Source organism: Meles meles, chromosome 17 (assembly GCF_922984935.1).
Source record: "Meles meles chromosome 17, mMelMel3.1 paternal haplotype, whole genome shotgun sequence".
Taxonomy (NCBI): Eukaryota; Metazoa; Chordata; class Mammalia; order Carnivora; family Mustelidae; genus Meles; species Meles meles.
The window spans coordinates 2,234,124-2,254,165 of record NC_060082.1 but is presented as its reverse complement, the minus strand read 5'-3'; the positions used below and the strand labels follow the sequence as shown (position 1 = coordinate 2,254,165).

At 64.2% G+C, this 20,042-nt stretch overlaps 1 protein-coding gene across 1 annotated transcript; it reads left to right on the top strand.

The window, feature by feature from the left end:
- Positions 1-3,531: 3,531 nt before the first annotated feature.
- Positions 3,532-19,785, top strand: INSRR (insulin receptor related receptor). The gene is made up of 23 exons (XM_045983483.1): positions 3,532-3,601; positions 3,912-4,065; positions 6,898-7,449; positions 8,815-9,118; positions 9,210-9,352; positions 9,562-9,706; positions 11,159-11,373; positions 11,620-11,746; positions 13,356-13,594; positions 13,979-14,146; positions 14,237-14,432; positions 14,599-14,640; positions 14,711-14,931; positions 15,123-15,259; positions 15,344-15,506; positions 15,716-15,821; positions 16,477-16,529; positions 16,711-16,940; positions 17,427-17,537; positions 17,669-17,828; positions 18,112-18,241; positions 18,360-18,494; positions 18,723-19,785. Exons 2-23 carry the CDS (start codon positions 3,984-3,986, stop codon positions 18,961-18,963), a joined length of 3,900 nt encoding a protein of 1,299 aa, XP_045839439.1. The 5' UTR covers positions 3,532-3,601; positions 3,912-3,983; the 3' UTR covers positions 18,964-19,785.
- The last annotated feature ends 257 nt before the right edge of the window (positions 19,786-20,042 follow it).

Genomic DNA, 20,042 nt, shown 5'->3' with positions numbered 1-20,042 from the left:
CCAGGCAGCCCGCCCCCAGTCCTCGGGAGCACTCTCCTGTGACTCTGCTCACAGGGTCTAGAGCTGGAGGGACCGGGGAGGGGTGGCGGCAGCCGCCGTGACCAAGCTGTCCGGCAGCACACTCAAAGCTGCCTCATTCGTTTGGATTCATCATCAATCTGTCTTTTCGAGTCCATTATCTCCTCGTTAGCTCTGCGGGTGAGGGAGGAGGAGGGGACGGGCAGGCGGAGGCTGGGGGTCAGGCCGCTGCCTCACCCAGTGGGTCCTCTCAGCACCCCACCCTGTACGGCTCCTGGTCCCCAGCCTAGCCTGCCCATGCCCCCACCTCCCGGGGGGCTGGGCCCACTGGGTAAGGGAACGGGGACAAGAGCTATGATGGGGAACATTCTGGAGCCAGGGCCCTGGTGTGAAGGTGCAGGGGGACTGAGGGGACAGGGCTGGGGACAGCAGCCCCTCCCATCCTGCGGAGCCCTAGCCCAGACCCAGACAAGGCCATCTCCTCTCCTCCTGGTCTCCCTAGGGCCATTAAAGAGAGAGATGGAGGACCTTCCCGTTAATTACCACGAGATACGGGAGGACCTCGCTGCCAATTATCACAGGCTGCTCTAGCAACTTCCAGACAGCGATGGTTCCCACCTCGGACGCCTTCCAACCCATCACCGTCACCGCATGAGGCCAGCGCTCCTTGCCCACCCTCTAAGCCCCAGGCCGCAGAACAAGGATTTTTCTGGCAGTTCCTCCCCTCTTCTAGAAGTCTTGCTGGTCCCGTCAACTACACAGAATACTCAAGCATTTTCCAGGCATCGCCCTGTGATGCTCGAGTACCTCTAGGCCAATTACCACAGAATACTCCCTTAGGTTTCCCCAGCTGCTAACAAGTACTCCAGTATTTCGTAACCAATTACTGCAGGTTGTCAGAGTACTACAAAATGCTGGAGATTTCTCCCAGGTTGGGGCCCCGAAAAGAGGAGTCTGTCAACATGAGCCCTGGCTCTCTGCCCCAAGTGGGGAGGCAAGGGTGGAAAGGGAGACGGGGTGGGGACAGAGAAGCCAGGAGTCTCGTTCTCAACCCCCAAATCAAGGGATAGCGGGGACAAGGGATGGTGGAAACGGGGAGAGGGGAGCTCAGCCACCCCGCTGTTCCTCCTCACCACCTCCCCCCATTCCAGGTCACTCCCCAGTTCCAGAGGCAAGAGCTGGTGTTGCCTGGTCATGGCCAGGAGCAGGGTAGGGGCTGGCTTCCCCCTGGAAAGGGGCTACGGAGGTAGGGGTGCCAAACGGAGGGGTTCCCCGCAGCTCGCCAACCCAGAGCTCGGGCTCCTCCCGTCTGCTCTCCAGAGGCTGCTTCGGGATGGCTCAGACCGGGTCCACGGACAGCTCCCTTGCCCCGGCTGCGCCAGGCACCGTCCAGACGGTCACTGCCGTGGCGGTCAGGGAGCCGCGGGGGCAGAGGCAGGCCCAGGTGCAGTCTCCCGCCCCGCCCCGGACCCCGCCGGCCGGAGGAGAGTGCGCGCCCTCGGGGCCCGGCTACGCCCGCCTGCCCCTGCGCCCCCGGCTGCCGCGCCCCCCGCGCCCGCTCCCCCGCGCCCGCCGGACACTCACAGCTCCGTCAGGTTCTCAGCGGCCGGCAGGCGGCGGAGGCTCTGCAGGGCCCCAGGCCGGGAGCAGCGCAGCCCCGAGGGGCCGTGAGGGCAGCAGACATCGGGGCAGGGCGCGGCGCCCGCGGACGCCAGCATCAGCCAGGCCAGCAGGCTGCCCGGGCCCGCCGCCCGGCCGTGCCCGCCCCGCTGCCCGCGCGGTTCGCCTCGCAGCATCGCGCCGGCCCCGCAGCCGTCCGTGCGCTCCCAGCCGCGGCCGCCGGGCCTCCCCCGACACGTGCGCCCGCCGCGCTAAAGACCCGGCCGCCGGGAAGGGGCGGGGCCCGCGGCCCGCCCCGCCCCGCCCTGCCCCCTCTGGCTCCACCCCCACCCCGCCGGTCCTCAGCCCCAAGGCGGCCCCCACCCCTTTCGGGGGACCCCGCGCCCCTTCTCCCCCACCCCCCTCCCCCGCTCCAGAGGAGACGCCTTAGAGGTGTCTGCTGGGGTGGGCGCGGGGGCGAGAAGGGGATGCGCTATTTCCCCCAGCGGCAAGCAGCTGCCTTTAGGGGGCGCGGAGATGACAGGGCGGGGGCAAGGTCACCATCGGGGTCATCCCCGCCCGCCCCCCGCCCCAGTCTCCCTCCTCGCGGCGCGCGCCCCTGAGGGAGTGTACGAGGTCACTTGGGGTAATGGGGTGAAACAGTCTCCAAACCCTAGGAGGAGAGGGGAAGGGACCCCAGACGGACCCAACGCGGACCTGGGGCAAGAAAACAGCGGGAGAAAGGAGTCGCCCCAAAACAGCGGCAGAGGGGCCGGGCGGGCCGAGGCGCCGGCTCTCCGCAGGGACCACAGGGCGGCGCTAGAGGCCCGCGCGCAGGGGTGAGCGCTCGGCGGGGCGGGGGCGCGCTCTGCAGCCGGCTCGGAGCGGCGCCCCGGGCCCCGCGACCGCCCCGACCCCGGCCGCTGGGGCCCCGCGGGGCTGGGCTGGCATCGGCCGCCGCCCTGGCGAGAGCATCGATTTCTGCGCGGAGAAATGAATAGATCGGCTCTTAGCTCCGCCGACCCCCAGCCGCCGCGCTGGGGCTGGGCACCCGACGGTCCTCGCAGGCCGCGCCCCGGGAAGCCCCGGGATCCCCAGCGCCTCCCACGCCGCGGGCCTCGGCGGCTGCAGGAGCCCGACTCGGGCCGGGGAGGGGGCGGTAAGGGCGAGCAAAGGGTCCCCGAGCAGGGACCGTCGGGCAGAGAGGGCAGGCGAGGGCCGCCCGGAGCGCCCTCCGAGAGGGCGAGAGAGAGGGAGGTGCGGGGGCCCCTCCGCCGGGCCCGCTGCCCCGACGCGGACAGACAGACAGACAGACCGGCAGCCTGGTTTGGGAAGGCGTCCGGACAGAGGCAGGCCCAGGGTCTTGGCTGTGGCCGAGGGACTTGGCTGGGACCGAGGCTCGCGCGAAAGCGGGCGTGGCGGCCCCGGGTGGCTGCGAGGGGCCCGGAGAGGCGAACCGCCTGCGCGTTCGGGACAGGTTCGCGGTCCCGCCGGGGTTCAGCAAGCTCGCCCCGCCGGCTGGCGCCTGCCAGGAGCCACCCAGCAGGTGTCAGGGCTCCCGGCCCCAGAACGTCCCCCCAGCCCAGCCCAGCCCGGCCACGGCCACGGCCCCCCTCCTCCGCCGGCGGCGCGGCCCCACGTGAGCGAGTCCGCAGGGGCGATGGGGGAGCTCGGTTCCCGGACAACCATCCCCTGTATTTTGGCCTTATTTCCCCCAACAGACCTGTCCCCCCTCAGTTGTCAGGCTAAATATTTTGGCTTGGCGGGAAGGGCGGAGAGAGCCGGAGGTCCCAGCAAGCCAATCTGTTGGGCCCTGGGGCGGGGAGGGCGGGAGCTGGGCGCGGCCCCGGGGTGCCCGGAGATAGCGCGCGTCTCCGCCGCCACCTGCCGCTCCTGCCGCCCGGATGCCCGGCGGCCGCGAGGATCCGGGTCGCTCTCCGGGGCGGGTCCGCGCCGCCTTCCCGGGCGAACTCCCCGGGCTTCGGTTCGACTCTTGCTCTGGGTTGGCAGGCATCCTGGACTGCCATTTGCTCGCACCCTGGGAGCCCTTCTCCCTCTAGAGGCCTCTCTGCATCCCTTTTGCAGTCTGCATCTCTGTCCTCATCTCTCTGTCTCTTGGTTCAACTGAGTCTCTGTCTGTGGCTGGGCCACAGGCTGCTGTCAGTGGCTGGCTGTGGCTGTCTTTGTGTCTCCGTGGCTCTCATTCCGCCTCCTGCTGTCTCTGTGTGGGATTCCCCCTCGGTGGGCCCCTACCCTTCCCTCCCCCTTGAAGCCTGCCTCTCTGCGTCCCTTAGGGCCTGCCAGACCCTTTTTCTCCCCGGAGCCATCTGCAGAGCCGGGACTGGGCACAAGGCAGGGCTCGGACAATGGCAGTACCCAGGCTAGGCGCGTGGGTAGCGCACCTGCTCATCCTCCTCTTCCTGGGATCTGGCCTGGACACGCTAGAGGGTGAGTCGCCCAACACAGTCTCCTGGACCCCCATCTCCACCCCTGCCACGCCCCCCAGCAAGCCCGGAGACCAGACAACTGAGTGTCCAGCCAGAACGCAGGTGTTCACCTCCTGCAGCATGCAGGCTGTGGTTAGCTCTCAGAAGGACTTTCCACCAGCAAGGGCACTTAACTCTCCCACATAAGCATTTCCCCTCAGCTCCCTGGGATGTGAGAAGGACCTTGAAACAGAGAGGTGAAGAGATGCCCTCCATTCCCGCTTATGAAATCCTGGTCCCAGTAAGCCCGAATGAGAATGGCATGATGTGGGGAGAGTCTTAGGGCTCATTTCCAGGGCCACTGAACTCGACAGGCACCGGGATGGGACGGGTAGCTCAGAACTGGGCACCATGAACCCATTGTGCAGACAGGGAACTGAGGCTCAGAGGACTGGGAGGGAAAGCTGGCCAGTGCCCAGGGCCTGGTCCCATGGGCCCCACACTGGGATGGAGGCAGCTTTTCACTAGCCCTTCTGGCCAGAGGCTTCCCATGTTCAGAGTTTGGGAGGGGAAGACGATATAGACCAGGGGGCCCACATGGGGGTGCGGGGAGCCTGGGTGGGGGGACAGAAGCTGAGCTGGCAAGATTCCAAAGTGGAAGGATTAAGAGCACGGCCTTCCCCAACCCCACCATCCCCTTCCAGACTGAGACAGTTCAGGGGTCCGGCGCTGTGTGCCCACCTGGCAGGTCCCGTGACGCCCTCAGACCAAGGGCTTCCAGGAGCAGGTCAGAGATAGAGGAAAGCTGCAAATGGGTTGGGGTCAGGGGTCTCCGAACAGTGCTAGTCGGGAAGGCATTGTGGGCAAGGAAGAGAGAGCCCTTTCCCCTCCCTCCTCCACTCCGCACCAGGACAGGTTACCACGGATGCCAGCCAGGAGCACGGTTGTCAGGAGGGGAGCACGTCCCTGGGAGGGGCCCGGAGGGTGGCGTTTGGTTGTTTGGTCACAGGGGACCCAGATGTCCTGTTCCCGGTGCAGCTCTGCACAGGGCCGTGTTCTGAGGAGAGGCAGGCAGGGGTTAATCTGTGAAGGTCGAGGATTTGTTTTTCCAAATGACTCCCATCAGGGGAGCCCTAGAGAGGCAGGGGCAGGAGGGAAAGTGGCATGTGGGCGCCTCGTAGGCCCTGATTGGCCTTTGCCTGGAGGGCTAGAAGTGTTTTCTCATTCTGTCTTTGGTGGGGGGAGGGGGGCGGGGGGGGCGTGCGCGCGTGCCCGTGTGTACCCGTGTGTGCTCAGACACACACACAGTAACTGGGCAGAGCCAAGCACGGGGACCCTTAAGGATGACAGGGAGAAGGTGTGATATAAGCCCCAGGGGGCTGCCTCCTCAGCAGGGGCTGGGCGGGAGTGGGGGAGGGGGTGGGGCGGTCTGTGGCAGAGTGCCCAGAGCCGGGCAGCGAGCTGGGCGCAGAGGGAGCGGAGGCTGGCCGGCCAGCAGGCTTGAGTGGCTTGAACTCAGACTTGCATCCCCTGCTGCAGAAGGAGCAGAGTGAGGGCCCACAGCCCAGGTGCCCAGCCCGCTCCGGGGACTGGTCCTTGGTGCCTCGGGGAGAGAGAGGAAAGTGGGCCTGGGTCAGATGAAGGCGGACACACCCCGGTCCCCAGGACAGGAGTGGACTTGGGAACCAAATGTCCATGGATTCGAACTATGGTCCCGGGTGTCTCCAGCCGTGAACTGAGCGCTGTGGGGGGACATAGTGCGGACCAGCAGCGCCCCACCCTCGGGAGATTCCCTCCCCAGAGGGTGACAGAAACATGGACGGCCCCTGTGCTGCCCAGCCTGGAGGGGGCAGTGATTGACTCAGGCCAGGATCGGGGGAGGCGGACTGGACCTGCGGTTCGCGGGACAAGCGCTGAGCGCGTGGCCGGGCCAGGGAACCCCACCGAGGCTGGTGTGATTCGCGTGGGCCTGTGTGTGTCAATGCCCCACCATGTCAGCCTGACGGATTTTCAGTTTGAACTTCCAGCAACGGGGAGTTGGAACGTCCCTTCCAGCATAAAGCAATGTGGGGACCAGACACGGAGCTCCCTCAGGCCAGGGTGGGAAGTGGGATGTGTGAGGCTCTGGTCTCAGCCTTGGAATTCATTCGCTCATCAGACATTGACTGAGCACCGGTTTCGTGCCAGGCACTGTCCCAGGCACCACGGAGACAGCAATGAATCATTCCGAGATCCCCGCCCTTCTGGAGCTTACCGTAAACAAAATAAGGAAATTGTATGTTAGCCAGTGTAAAGATTTAAGGAGAAAAATTACATAGGAAGCGGGGGGTAAGGGGTATTTAAAAGGAGGGTCAGAGACGGCCTCATTGAGGAGGGGACATTTGAGCAGAGACTTGAAGAGGTGAGGGACCATCTAGAGGGAACAGTGTTCTAGCCAGGGGGAACAGAAGGTGCAAAGGCCTCAGGGCAGAAGCTTGGCTGACCTGTTTGAGGAACAGCGAACATGTCAGTGTGGCTGAAGAAGAGAGAGCAGGGGATGGGGTCAGAGAGGCCGCAGAGGCCCTGCCAGCTGGGGTAAGGACTTGAACTTGAAAGAGGTGGAGGAATGGGACCCAACCTTTTTTGAGAAGACCCTTTGGCTCTCCAGGGAAGAACAGACCAGAAGGGGACCCTGGGCGGCAGTGGGCCCTTCAAGCTGGCAGGAGCCTCGGAGGCCGGGGAGGAGGCCACAGCAGAGCCCTCTTCCCGGGCGCTGTCCTGCTCCGGGAGAGGCGCCCCTCCCCCAAAGCTTCCCCAGGCAGGAGGGGGTGCCGGGCCGAGCTGCACTGACAGCCGCTGCCGCCTGTGCCCGCAGTGTGTCCCAGCCTGGACATCCGCTCGGAGGTGGCCGAGCTGCGCCGGCTGGAGAACTGCAGCGTGGTGGAAGGGCATCTGCAGATCCTGCTCATGTTCACGGCCACCGGCGAGGACTTCCGTGGCCTCAGCTTCCCGCGCCTCACTCAGGTCACGGACTACCTGCTCCTCTTCCGGGTCTACGGCCTGGAGAGCCTGCGGGACCTCTTCCCCAACCTGGCGGTGGTGCGCGGCGCCCGCCTCTTCCTGGGCTACGCGCTGGTCATCTACGAGATGCCGCACCTGCGGGACGTGGGGCTGCCGGCGCTGGGGGCCGTGCTGCGTGGGGCCGTGCGGGTGGAGAAGAACCAGGAGCTCTGCCACCTGTCCACCGTCGACTGGGGCCTGCTGCAGCCCTCGCCGGGCGCCAACCACATCGTGGGCAACAAGCTGCGTGAGGAGTGCGCCGACGTGTGCCCCGGTGTGCTGGGGGCCACCGGCCAGCCCTGCGCCAGGACCACCTTCGGCGGGCACACGGACTACAGGTGCTGGACCTCCAGCCACTGCCAGAGAGGTGGGCACCAGCCCGGAGCACCAGCAGGGGGGCGGGGCACAGGGAGGGCAGGGGCGGGGCACAGGGAGGGCAGGGGCGGGGCGGGGGGCGCTGGGCGGCCACAGGATGGGTCAGAAAAATTCAATAACTAAGTTGGCACAAGGCCGTCAAGGGACCGTGCAGGACAGCAGGCAGGAGTCAGGGAGGGGGACAGGACAGGTGCGAGGTGGGCAGGGGGAGGGAAGCCACATGGGGCGGCGGCCAAGTACAAGGCCAGACGGCTCCGTCCCATCTCAGCTGAGCAACTTACTGGCTTGGCTCAGAGGTGCGTCTGAGCCTGCCCCGCTCATCGGTAAGGTACGCGCGGGTCGTTAGGGGCCATGAGCTGTTCTCTCAGCATGAGACCAGTGCCTGGGCCCTGGTGGGGGCTCGAGGTTCCTGAGGAAAGTGGGCCTAGCGCAGGTGATCCAGGGCAGGCTGGCAGTATTTGGCGGGAGGGGAGCTGAGTGGGCAGGGAAAGGAGGGGGTGACCGAGGAAGGACAGAACAGTGGGGTCCTCCTTAGCAGTGAGGGGCCTGGAGAGAAACAGAAGGAAGGAAGCAGAGCGGGGTGGCCGGGGGGGGGGGTGACGCGAGGGTGATGGGAGGAGGAAGCGGAAGCTAAAGGGCGGAAAAGGAAACGCTTCCAGAGGCTCGGACTAGACCTGGGGTCCCCAACCTGGGGCTCCCTCACCCAAAGCCTCAGCGTCACAGCAGAATTGTAACCAGATCCCTTCTGTGTCCGCTGGGCCCCACGTCCCCGTGCCCCCGTGTTGGCTGTAAACACGGTGGCTGCCCGTCGTCTCTCATGTACAGTATCAACACGCCCTCCCTGACCCCACCACACGCGCTCCCAGACAGCAGGCTGCGGCCGCAGACCTCGCACACTTTGGGCCCCAGCCCCAACCCCCAACGGTGGCCACTTTGGGCAGCCCCACCTAGGGCACAGAGCTGGGAAGGGTGGACAGGTGAGATGACGAGGGTGCCCCCTCCTTGCACACACACTCACAGGCCCACCGGCCCTGGCCTCACTGCCCAGGAGAGGGGGCAGGTTCCCCCTGGCACCGGGCCCAGACGGGACAACAGGCCAGGGAGAAGCGGTCCAGGTAGACAAGGTCATTGCTCCGTCCTGAGCTCTGAACCCCCACCAGCTGCTGTGGGAGATGGGAAGCCACAGAGAGGGGCCATGGTCCTGGTCCTCAAGAGCCCCATCTGGGGAAAAGCAAGCCAGCAGCCACTGTCCTCTGCACTGGAGAAAGTTGGATGCTGCCTGAGAGTGTCCCAGAGGCGGGGGTGGCGCCGGGACGGGGGTGTCGGGGGGAGGCCTAACTCAGCACTCTGTCCACAGTGTGTCCCTGTCCCCATGGGCTGGCCTGCACCGCTGGGGGGGAGTGCTGCCACTCCGAGTGCCTGGGGGGCTGCAGCCGGCCGGAGGACCCCCGGGCCTGCCTGGCCTGTCGTCACCTCTACTTCCAGGGCGCCTGTCACCGGGCCTGCCCTCCAGGCACCTACCAGCATGAGTCCTGGCGCTGTGTCACGGCAGAGCGCTGTGCCAGCCTGCGCTCTGTGCCCGGCCGCGCCTCCACCTTCGGCATCCATGAGGGCAGCTGCCTGGCCCAGTGCCCCCCGGGCTTCACCCGCAACAGCAGCAGGTGAGTGTACGGGGTGGGGGGCACTCTTGGCTCAGTGAGGGGTCCCCACTGGTCCGGGGCTCACTCCGCACCCTCCGCTTGCCCCTGCTAGCATATTCTGCCACAAGTGTGAGGGGCTGTGCCCCAAAGAGTGCAAGGTGGGCACCAAGACCATCGACTCCATCCAGGTGGCGCAGGACCTGGCGGGCTGCACCCACGTGGAGGGGAGCCTCATCGTCAACCTTCGCCAAGGCTGTCAGTACCTTCCTCGGGGCGCACCTCTGCCCCTGGCCATGCCCCGGACAGTGACCCAGCTAAAGCCCTGCTTTCTATCACCTTGGGTCCCAGTCCTCAGGGCCCCCCTCCCGGCTACCCCTGCCATCAGCACCTTCCCCCCCCAGCCCCCCCCCCACCAGCCATACACCTCCCCCACCCGACTCCAGCCCTGTCTTCCCCGGTTCCAGATAACCTAGAGCCGGAGCTACAGCAAAGCCTGGGGCTCATCGAGACCATCACTGGCTTCCTCAAAATCAAGCACTCCTTTGCCCTCGTGTCCCTGGGCTTTTTCAGGAACCTCAAACTAATCCGGGGGGATGCCATGGTGGATGGGTAAGGGGTCAGAAACAGCCTCTGACCAGCTCCCTCGATCACATGTCCTCCCTAACATTCCCCAAACAGGGGAAAGAATATGGGCTCTGGAGTCAGCTCTGTGGTGTATGTGTGATGGGTAGGTTACTTAGCTTCTGTGGTCCTCAGTTTTCTCATCTGTAAAATGGGTTTAATATAACACTACTTATTTCTTTCTTTTTTTTTTAAAGATTTTATTTATTTATTTGACATCACAGAGCTCACAAGTAGGCAGAGAAGCAGGCAGAGAGAGAGAAGGAAACAGGCTCCCTGCTGAGCAGAGAGCCCAGTGCAGGGCTCAATCCCAGGACCCTGAGATCATGACCTGAGCCGAAGGCAGAGGCTTTAACCCACTGAGCCACCCAGGCGCCCCTCTTTGGTTGTTTTTTTTCTTTTTAATATTTATTTATTTATTTGACAGACAGAGATCACAAGTAGGCAGAGAGGCAGGCAGAGAGAGGAGGAAGCAGGGAGCCTGATGTGAGGCTTGATCCCAGGATCCTGAGATCATGACCTGGGCCAAAGGCAGAGGCTTTAACCCACTGAGCCACACAGGTACCCCTGACACTACTTCTTTCTTAGGGTTGTTGTGAATATTACTATGTTGTTGTGTGCAAAGCACTTAAAACAGTGTCTGGAACACATATATTCTATATCGTTTATGGTGACATCAGACTCCACAGAGGTTGGCCGCCACTGCTTTCTGACGCTCTTAACCACCTGGGTTTGAAACCTGTCCCTGCCACCTACCAGTCAAGACCTACCTGTAACATAGCTCGGATTTTTCAAAACACAGAGAATGCTTTGTTTTATTTTTATTTATTTATTTAGATTTTTATTTATTTGTTTGTTTATTCATGAGAGACAGAGAGAAGCAGAGGGAGATGCAGGCTTCCTGCCTGGGATCATGACCTGAGCCAGAGGCAGATGCTTAACCAGCTGAGTCACCCAGGCGTCCCTGTTTTATTTTATTTGGTTTTATTTTATTTACAAGGGAGACAGAGAGAGAGAGCGCACACACCTGTTTGCAGGCCAGGAGTGGGGGGCCAGCAGAGGGAGAGAGAGGCTTCACATCCAGAGTAGAGCCCTAGAGGGGTTTTGATCTCACCAGCCTGAGATCATGACCTTGAGATCACCACTGGGAGCCAAAATCAAGAGGGCGCTCAACCCACTGAGCCCCCCAGGCGCCCCCAGAGAATTTCTACATTATCTACCAGCTGAGTGGTTTCTCATGTCTCCCCCAAACTGCCGTGGACCCCCAGGGGTACCCACACTCCAGCTGGAGAGGCATAGCCCCGGGCTGAGCGCCCCTCCTCTCCTGTGCCCCCAGCTCAGCCCCTCCAGGAGGGTCCCATAAGGTGCTCGGGTTCCCCACCCCTTGCCTCCACCTCCCCTGCAGCGCAAGGTCTCTCCCCCACCCCACCCCCCGCCCAGGAACTACACTCTGTATGTGCTGGACAACCAGAACCTACAACAGCTGGGGTCCTGGGTGGCTGCGGGGCTCACCATTCCCGTGGGCAAGATCTACTTCGCCTTCAACCCTCGCCTCTGCTTGGAGCACATCTACCGCCTGGAGGAGGTGACCGGCACTCGGGGACGGCAAAACAAGGCCGAGATCAACCCCCGCACCAACGGAGACCGCGCCGCCTGTGAGGCCCGACACCGCAACCCCAGGGCGAGGGACCCCCTGAACCCCCCGACGCGCGCACGCGCCCTGAGACACACCCGACACGGCCCCAGGGCGAGGGGGCGTCTGCCCCGGACGACGCGATAGGTTCTCCTCGGAGGCCGCGTTGCGGGTGGTCTCCGCCGGGTCCGGGCCGGGGCTCGGAAGCGGGCGACGCGGGCGGAGACAGACGCGGCTGACAGCGGGTGTTGGCCCCTCGCCCCCCCAGGCCAGACTCGCACCCTGCGCTTCGTGTCCAACGTGACGCAGGCCGACAGCATCTTGCTGCGCTGGGAGCGCTACGAGCCGCTCGAGGCTCGGGACCTGCTCAGCTTCATCGTGTACTACAAGGAGTCGTGAGTGCCGGGGCTGGGGCTGGAGGGGCGGGACCAGAGTCCTCCGTGGGCGGGGTCAGACCCAGCCCCGCCTATCTATTCCCAAATGCAGCAGCCGGGGCTGGGGCTGGGGCTGGGGCTGGGGCTGGGGGGCGGGGGCAGAGCCCCCCGTGGGCGGGGTCAGACCCAGCCCCGCCTATCTATTCCCAAATGCAGCAGCCGGGGCTGGGGCTGGGGCTGGGGCTGGGGGGCGGGGCCAGAGCCCCCCGTGGGCGGGGTCAGACCCAGCCCCGCCTATCTGCTCCCAAATGCAGCAGCCGGGGCCGGGGCGGGGGCGGGGCCAGAGCCCCCGTGGGCGGGGTCAGACCCGGTCCCGCCCATCTGTACCCAAACGCAGCAGCAGCCGGGTGAGGACAGAGCGCTGGGGTGCAAAGGCAAGGATCCAGGACCCCTAAGACTCACTCCCTTGTAGGGCCCACGCCTGGCTCTCCCTTCACCTTATTCACCCCTCCGTGCCTCAGTGTCACCTCAGCAGTGAAATGGAGAGGACAGTCAGGACTTCTGAGAGATCAGGAGAGGAGCCCCGCTGGGAAGGCTCGCATAATTAAACTTCAATTCACTATGTTAATGTTCTGTGCTGACCACAGGCTCCTGCCCCAGCAGCGGTTTGGGGAGCACCCACTAATCTGGCCGGCTTTATGCGGAGCTCTGCCAGCATTTCATTAAAACCTAAGGAAGGGAGGGCGGTGGGACAGCCAAGGACGGGCTGGGTTTCCTTTGCAGAGAGCGTACTGACCATAGTAGGAGGGACAGTGGCTAGACCACAGGAAGGATCTCTCCAAAAGCATGGCTAGGAATCAAAATGAGAATTCTGACAGGAGAGAAGTGGGTTTGGGATGGCAGGCCGGGAGGGCAGCATGGGGAGTGTTTCCACGTCTACAGTCCACGAAGATGGGAGCCACCTGGCTTGGACGCCTTCCTGTGGATCCAGACGGAGAGGTGTTCGTTTCCCACTAGCACAAGGCCTGGCGTGGGAGGAAGGAGGACGTGTCAATGGCACCAGGCCGGCTCAAATGGTCGAGGCTCTCCTGGGCCTCACAGGGAGGGGAAGGTCTCCAGCACGGGGAGCCGGAGAGTTTGCTAAATACAGATTCCTGGGCCCCGTCCCCACAGATTCTGAGTCAGTCAGTCGTGGGGAGAGCCGGAGAGTCTGCATTTCTAACAAGCTCCCAGGTAATCCCGGTCCATGGACCACACTTCGAGGAGCACTAAAGTGGGCTGGTGGTGTGCACGGCACCCCCTGCCTGGCTGGTGCGGCTCACAGTCCACACAGCTGTACCCAGCTGCCTCTGGGCTCAGAAGGTAGAGAATCCTGTGTCCTTCAGGAAGCTCCCCTAGCGCCACGGCCTCGCAGCCTGGCTGTGGCTTTGCCGGCTCAGACCCACTGTGGGTCCTGGCCCAGTCCCAGCTCTGAGCAGACCCGCCCACTGGGTGCTCCCGAGGAGCGGGATGCCTTCACTCACACTGGAAGAATGACAGTGACCTTCTTATGGTGGTTCGGAGAGGACGGGAGTGCTGGAAACTGGGATGGGGCTGAGCCGCCCCTCAGCTCTAGGGACGGGGTGTTCAGCCCGTTCCAGAATGCTACAGAGCACATAGGTCCAGACGCCTGCGGGACCCAGAGCTGGAACCTGCTGGATGTGGAGCTGCCCTTAAGCCGCACCCAGGAACCCGGGGTGACTCTCGCACCCCTCAAGCCTTGGACACAGTATGCAGTGTTTGTGCGGGCCATCACACTGACCACCGCTGAGGACAGCCCCCACCAAGGAGCCCAGAGCCCCATTGTCTACCTCCGAACCCTGCCGGCAGGTACGTGGAAGACTCTGAAGGGGGTGGGAGTGGGATACCTGAGCCCTGTTGGGAACGCGGGAACCCAGGCACCAGAAATAGGGGAGCTGGGTCGCTCAACACCAGGCCCCTAGAGACTGGGAAGCCAGATGTCAGAGTCCTGGAGAGAACAGAGGGCATCGGCCTAAGGTCCTAGGGATGCTGTGGGTGGGAGAGGGCACGGGGAATACTTGAGCCAATTCAAGGGCCTTCGAGGGCCGTGGGAAGGCCAGGATTCTGCGTTCCAGGAAGGGGAGGTTCCTTGGGAGAATGCGAAGGTCTTGGACCCCAGTGAGGGGCCATTACCAGACGGTACCAGAAAGGGGGATCCGCGGCGCCTCAGTCTCACCCGACCTGCGTCCCCAGCGCCCACGGTGCCGCAGGACGTCATCTCCACGTCCAACTCCTCGTCCCACCTGCTGGTGCGCTGGAAGCCACCGACTCAGCGCAACGGGAACATCACCTACTACCTGGTGCTGTGGCAGCGTCTGGCGGAGGACGGCGACCTCTACCTCAACGACTACTGCCACCGCGGTGCGCAGGGCGGCGGCGCAGGCCGGAGGGGCGGGCGGCGGCGCCCGGCCGCTGTCCGTCTGACCGCGCCTCTTCCCCGCGCCGCGCCAGGCTTGCGGCTGCCCACCAGCCACAACGACCCCCGCTTCGACCGCGAAGACGAGGAGCCGGAAGCCGAGACGGAGCCCGGCTGCTGCCCCTGCCAGCACCCCCCTCCCGGGCAGGTCCTGCCGCCGCTGGAGGCGCAGGAGGCCTCCTTCCAGAAGAAGTTCGAAAACTTCCTGCACAACGCCATCACCATCCCCAAGTGCGGCCCGCGCCGGGGGCGGGGGCGGGGCGGGCCTGGCGGGGCGGGGCGGGGGCGGGGCGGGCCTGGCGGGGCGGGGCCGGGGCGGGGCGGGCCTGGCGGGCGGGGCCGGGCCGGGGGCGGGCCGGGGGCGGGGCCTGACGCGGCCCTCCCCGGGTCTCCCCAGATCCCCCTGGAAGGTGACGTCCATCCATAAGAACCCTCGCAGGTGAGCGGGGCGGGACTGAGGGGCGGCGGTCCCGGGGCGCGGCCGCGGCTCTGACTCGCGCCCTCCCCAGGGACTCGGGGAGGCAGCGCCGGGCCGCCGGGACCCTCCGGCTTGGGGGAAACACCTCGGATTTCGAGATCCAGGAGGACAAAGTGCCCCGGGAGCGCGCAGTGTTGAGTGGCCTGCGCCACTTCACGGAATATCGCATCGACATCCACGCCTGCAACCACGCGGCGCACACCGTGGGCTGCAGCGCGGCCACCTTCGTCTTCGCGCGCACCATGCCCCACAGTAGGTTCTCCCCCCGGCCCGCCCCCGACCCGCGGGACTCTACCCAGGGGGTGCTCCGCTGTTCCACCTCCCCACGACTCCAGTCCCCATAAGCCCTGAGCTTCCTGGACGCTCGAGATGAGCCTCCAGGCACTTGGCCGTGAAGCTGGGAGCAAGTACCCGGCGGGGCTGCCTGCTGCCCTCTCCCGCAGGAGAAGCCGATGGCATCCCAGGGAAGGTGGCCTGGGAGGCGGCCAGCAAAAGCAGTGTCCTCCTGCGCTGGCTGGAGCCACCGGACCCCAACGGACTCATCCTCAAATACGAAATCAAGTACCGCCGCTTGGGAGAGGTAGGTACCCGCAGGAACTCCCAAACCCGGACCCAGACGGCACATCCGCCGTCTTCCCAGCCAGCCGTTCTGCCCTGCCCTCAGGAGGCCACCGTGCTGTGTGTGTCCCGCCTGCGATACGCCAAGTTCGGGGGCGTCCAGCTGGCCCTGCTGCCCCCTGGAAACTACTCGGCCAGAGTTCGGGCAACCTCGCTGGCAGGCAATGGCTCCTGGACAGAAAGCATCGCTTTCTATGTCCCCGGCCCAGGTAGAGGCGGCCTCGGTCCCAGACGTGCACCCCCACAGCCCCAGCTGGGTCCCCGGCCACGTCTCCTGTGGTGGAAACCACGGGGACGTGGTGGTCACTCCACCCGGTTCCTCCCCCTGTTCTCACTTCCCATGGTGAAAACAGACGTGTCCTCTACCCTCTGACTTCTCCATCTTTGACCCTCCCATCTGCTGCCCTCTGATCACCAGAGGAGGAAGACTCCGGGGGGCTGCACGTCCTTCTCACTGTCACCCCGGTGGGGCTCATGCTGCTCATCATTCTCGCTGCCCTTGCTTTCTTCTACGGCAGGAAGAGGTGAGGATGCCCGGTCTTACCGGTTCCCATCCCCCTCCCCCAACCCTCCACGCCGCCCCCCCCACCCCACCAGCCCGCATCGCAAGGGCTGTCCCTGGAGGGTGGTATATGAGACAGCAAGAGGACATTCCTTAGAAGCAATCACTCATCCGCCGAGGGCAGCATGCAGGAGACCACCTTTCAGTCTGAGGGACCACCTTTCCCTGATGTTACCAGTGCAAGTCTTCCCTCCGGGGACTCCCCAGTCTGGGCGCACCGGGAGTGTTCGTTTGGTCACTGTGTTCTCAGCCAAGAAAGCAGGGGAAGAGACAGGAGACCTCACCAAGTGCCCTGGGTTGGTTGGTGCCAGATGCCCTGGGGCTGAACACAAGAGGGAAATGGAGGCAGAATTTTGGTTAGCTGGCTGTCAAGGATTACCTGAGGAGGCGGGAGCCGCCCTCCTCCTGTCCTCCCTGTCTGCAGTCTGTCAGATCCCAGATCCCAGGCCTAGGACAAAGACCCGCTTGGAAAGTGTCTAGGGCTCCCCAGGGACAGCCTGGCCAGGGACGGGAGGAAGGGACTTCGCTCCTCCTTGCAGTGTCCCTCCTCCTTGTTCTCTGACATTGCTCCTTCCTTCCTGAGGAGCCTTCCAGCCTGACCCCCTGCCCCCTTGCAGAAGCAGCACCCTGTACGCCTCTGTGAATCCGGAGTACTTCAGCGCCTCCGACAGTAGGTCCGGGAGTGGCGGGACAGGTGTGCGGGAAAGGGAGGCAGGAGGAGAGGAGAGGCACGCTCCGGGAGACATTCTTAGACGAGGCTGCCTTGGGACCCAAGCCTTTCTGAAGAGGAGAGAGGTGGGTGGGGGCGTGGCAGAGGCTGTGTTCCCGCCCCGACTCCCACCTCCCCTCAGTGTACGTCCCTGATGAGTGGGAGGTGCCTCGGGAGCAGATCTCCATAATCCGGGAACTGGGCCAGGGCTCCTTTGGGATGGTATACGAGGGGCTGGCCCAAGGGCTAGAGGCTGGAGAGGAGTCCACACCCGTGGCCCTGAAGACCGTCAATGAGCTGGCCAGTCCACGAGAACGCATCGAGTTCCTCAAGGAAGCCTCCGTCATGAAGGCATTCAAGTGTCACCATGTGGTAAGGAAGGATCGGGGACACTGCCAGGGTAGGGTCCATCATTACGGTGAAAGTCACATGATAAGAAGGATAGGGTCAAGGATGAGGTCAGGGTACCATCAAGGTCAGGGTTGGGACTGAGGTAAAAGTCATGGTTAGGGTTAGAGTCAAACCACGTCATGGTGGGGCCATGGCAGAATCATGGCTAGGACTGTGATCCGTCATGGATGGGGGTCAGTAGTGAGCGTCTCGGTCATTATTAGGCTCATGATTGGGATCAAGGTCAGAATTGGGTGAATCACGAAGACTGGAATGACAGGTACGACCAAGGTCATGGGTTAGGGCCCGTGTCATTGGTAGATTAGAATTAGGGTTACGGTCCTGGTTGGGTTTAGGGTCAGGGTCGGTGTCAAGGTCAGGTGGTCACAGCAGGGCAACATTTTGACCAGGTAGGTAAAGGGTCAGGGCATTGGGTAGACCTGCAACCAGGCTCTTTGTCCATCCCAGGTACGTCTCCTGGGTGTGGTGTCCCAGGGCCAGCCAACTCTGGTCATCATGGAGTTAATGACCCGGGGGGACCTCAAGAGCCATCTTCGATCTCTGCGGCCCGAGTCAGAGGTGGAGACCAGGAAGACCCTGGGCCAAGGGGCTGGGGAGTTAGACAAGACTTGGGCACAGTTGTGGGGGATCATTGGGCAGGAGTCCAACCTCTAGTTTGCTTCTTCACTGGCCCCCTCTCTTGGCTCTAGAACAACCCAGGGCTCCCACGGCCAGCGCTGGGAGATATGATCCAGATGGCTGGCGAGATTGCAGATGGTATGGCCTACCTTGCTGCCAACAAGTTTGTGCACCGAGATCTGGCGGCCCGGAACTGCATGGTGTCCCAGGACTTCACTGTCAAGATCGGGGGTACAGAGGGTGCCGGGCGCGTATGGGGCAGCCTGAGGAACAGAGGGACTCTCCCTAAGCTGGGCTAGGAGACCCAGGCCCACCCGACAGCCCTGTCTCACACAGCATCCCCGTCCAAGGCCAGAGGTCCTGGGGCGGGATGATCTCTGAGGTTCTTTGAGCCCTCACATTCCAGAATTCTTGGACGCTATGGAGGGGGAGAAGGCAGGAGAGGTATCCCTGGGCCAGGGGCTGGCATGTGCTTCTGCTGCTGCTCCCATACCTGTCCACCCTCACTTTCCAGACTTTGGGATGACTCGAGACGTGTATGAAACTGACTATTACCGCAAAGGCGGGAAGGGGCTGCTGCCCGTGCGCTGGATGGCCCCCGAGTCCCTCAAAGATGGAATCTTCACCACGCACTCGGATGTCTGGTAGGGCCTGGCTGGAGCAGAGGGTTTGGGGGATGTGGAGGTGGGCTCCGGGATGAGGCCTGGATGCGCTGAGCAGCGTGCCAGGTGCTGGGCTCAGGCCCTTCTGCATGTCCTCCAGGTCCTTCGGCGTGGTGCTCTGGGAGATCGTGACCTTGGCCGAACAGCCCTACCAGGGCTTATCCAACGAGCAGGTGCTCAAGTTTGTCATGGATGGTGGGGTCCTGGAGGAGCTGGAGAGCTGTCCCCTTCAGCTGTAAGTCTCCCCCCACCCTGCCCCTTCCTCATCCCTGCTCGCTCTGCCCGCCCTGCCCCCCCCTCCCCGATCCTGGCCCGCCTCCTCTGATGCTCTCTTGTCTGGTGGTCCCCAGCTGAGCCTTACCCACTACAGCCCTGCTTACTCTCCCGGGGTCCTCCCAGAGGCAGCCCCCCACGGTCCCCCTGCAGCAGCCGGCCCCCTCTCATGCTGCCCCCGCCCCACCAGGCAGGAGCTGATGCGCCGCTGTTGGCAGCAGAACCCGCGCCTGCGACCCGCCTTCACCCACATCCTGGACAGCATCCGGGGCGAGCTGCGGCCCTCCTTCCGCCTCTTCTCCTTCTACTATAGTCCAGAGTGCCGGGCGGCCCGCGGGGCGCTGCTGCCTGATGTCAAGCCTGACTCTCCGCCCACCCCAGAAGGGGCTTCCTCAGGCTGCCGCCCCCAAAATGGGGGTCCGGTGTACTGAGGGGCGCCGTATTCCCTGGATGACTGGCGGAGAGGAAGGGTCCTGACCTTTGTGGCCACGAAGTGCGCAGACATGCACACCCCGTCCCATGCTCAGAAAGGCCAGGGGGTGCCCAGGCTGCGCCAGGGAGCGGGAGAGGAAAGATGGGGTCAGGGGCTCAGAGCGGACTTGCCCTTAAGGAGCCCAGAGACATCCAAGATTCCTTGGGGAGTCTGAGTTCTCCACGAGAAAGTGAGAAAGGTCCCAGCCCAAGTGGAGGAGAGGCCTGGGTCCTCAGAGAGGCGGCCCTAGTCAGACAGCGAAGGGGGGGCTCACCCACCCGGAAGGCGGGGTCCAGAGAACCCCACCCTCAGCTTTGGGGCTCCTGCGGACATGTGGCCCCATCCGCACACTGGAAACCAGCAGAGCAGCCCGCGGTCAGGCCTCCCTGTCCTTGTCTGGAATGCTGGGGGTGGGGTGTCTCACTACCCCCCTGCCCCACACATCAGGTGGTGTGGGGAGAACCCAGAGACCTGGGTGAGCGTGGTCCCAGCCCAGCCGGCAGCCTGCCCGCCCCCTTCCTCTCCTCTGCGGAACCCAGGAACCCCCAGGATTGGTGCTGCTCCTCCCTCGTCCCCAGGCGCATGCCTCGGTGCAGCTTCACCCCTTCTCGCTTCCTCCCTGCCCTCGCTCCTGCGCCGCACCCCTGCCTCCCCCCACACCCAAGGCTGGAGAAAACACAATAAATGCTGTGGGTCTCTTCGTGCCCTGGCCCCGCGCAGCCCGTTACCGCTCGTCTCCGTCTATCTGGCGCTCGCAGGGCTGAACTTCCTCCGTCCTCCTTGGGGACTTGACGCCGGAACCCTGAGGGATGCGGGATAAGCGCGAGGACCTGACCTCCCGGGGTCCCCTTGGCGGTGGCGCAGGACGACCTCGCCGTTCTCTGCCGCTCAGGCAGCCCCCGCGGCCGAGCCGCCCCCCGCCCTCATCCTGGGGGGCCCCTCGCGTTCCGGGGGCGGACAGAGCGGGGGAGGGGTCCTGATGCCCGGTGGGCGCTGGACGTCCCCAGCCGCAGCCGGTGCGCGCGGAGCCTGCGAGTC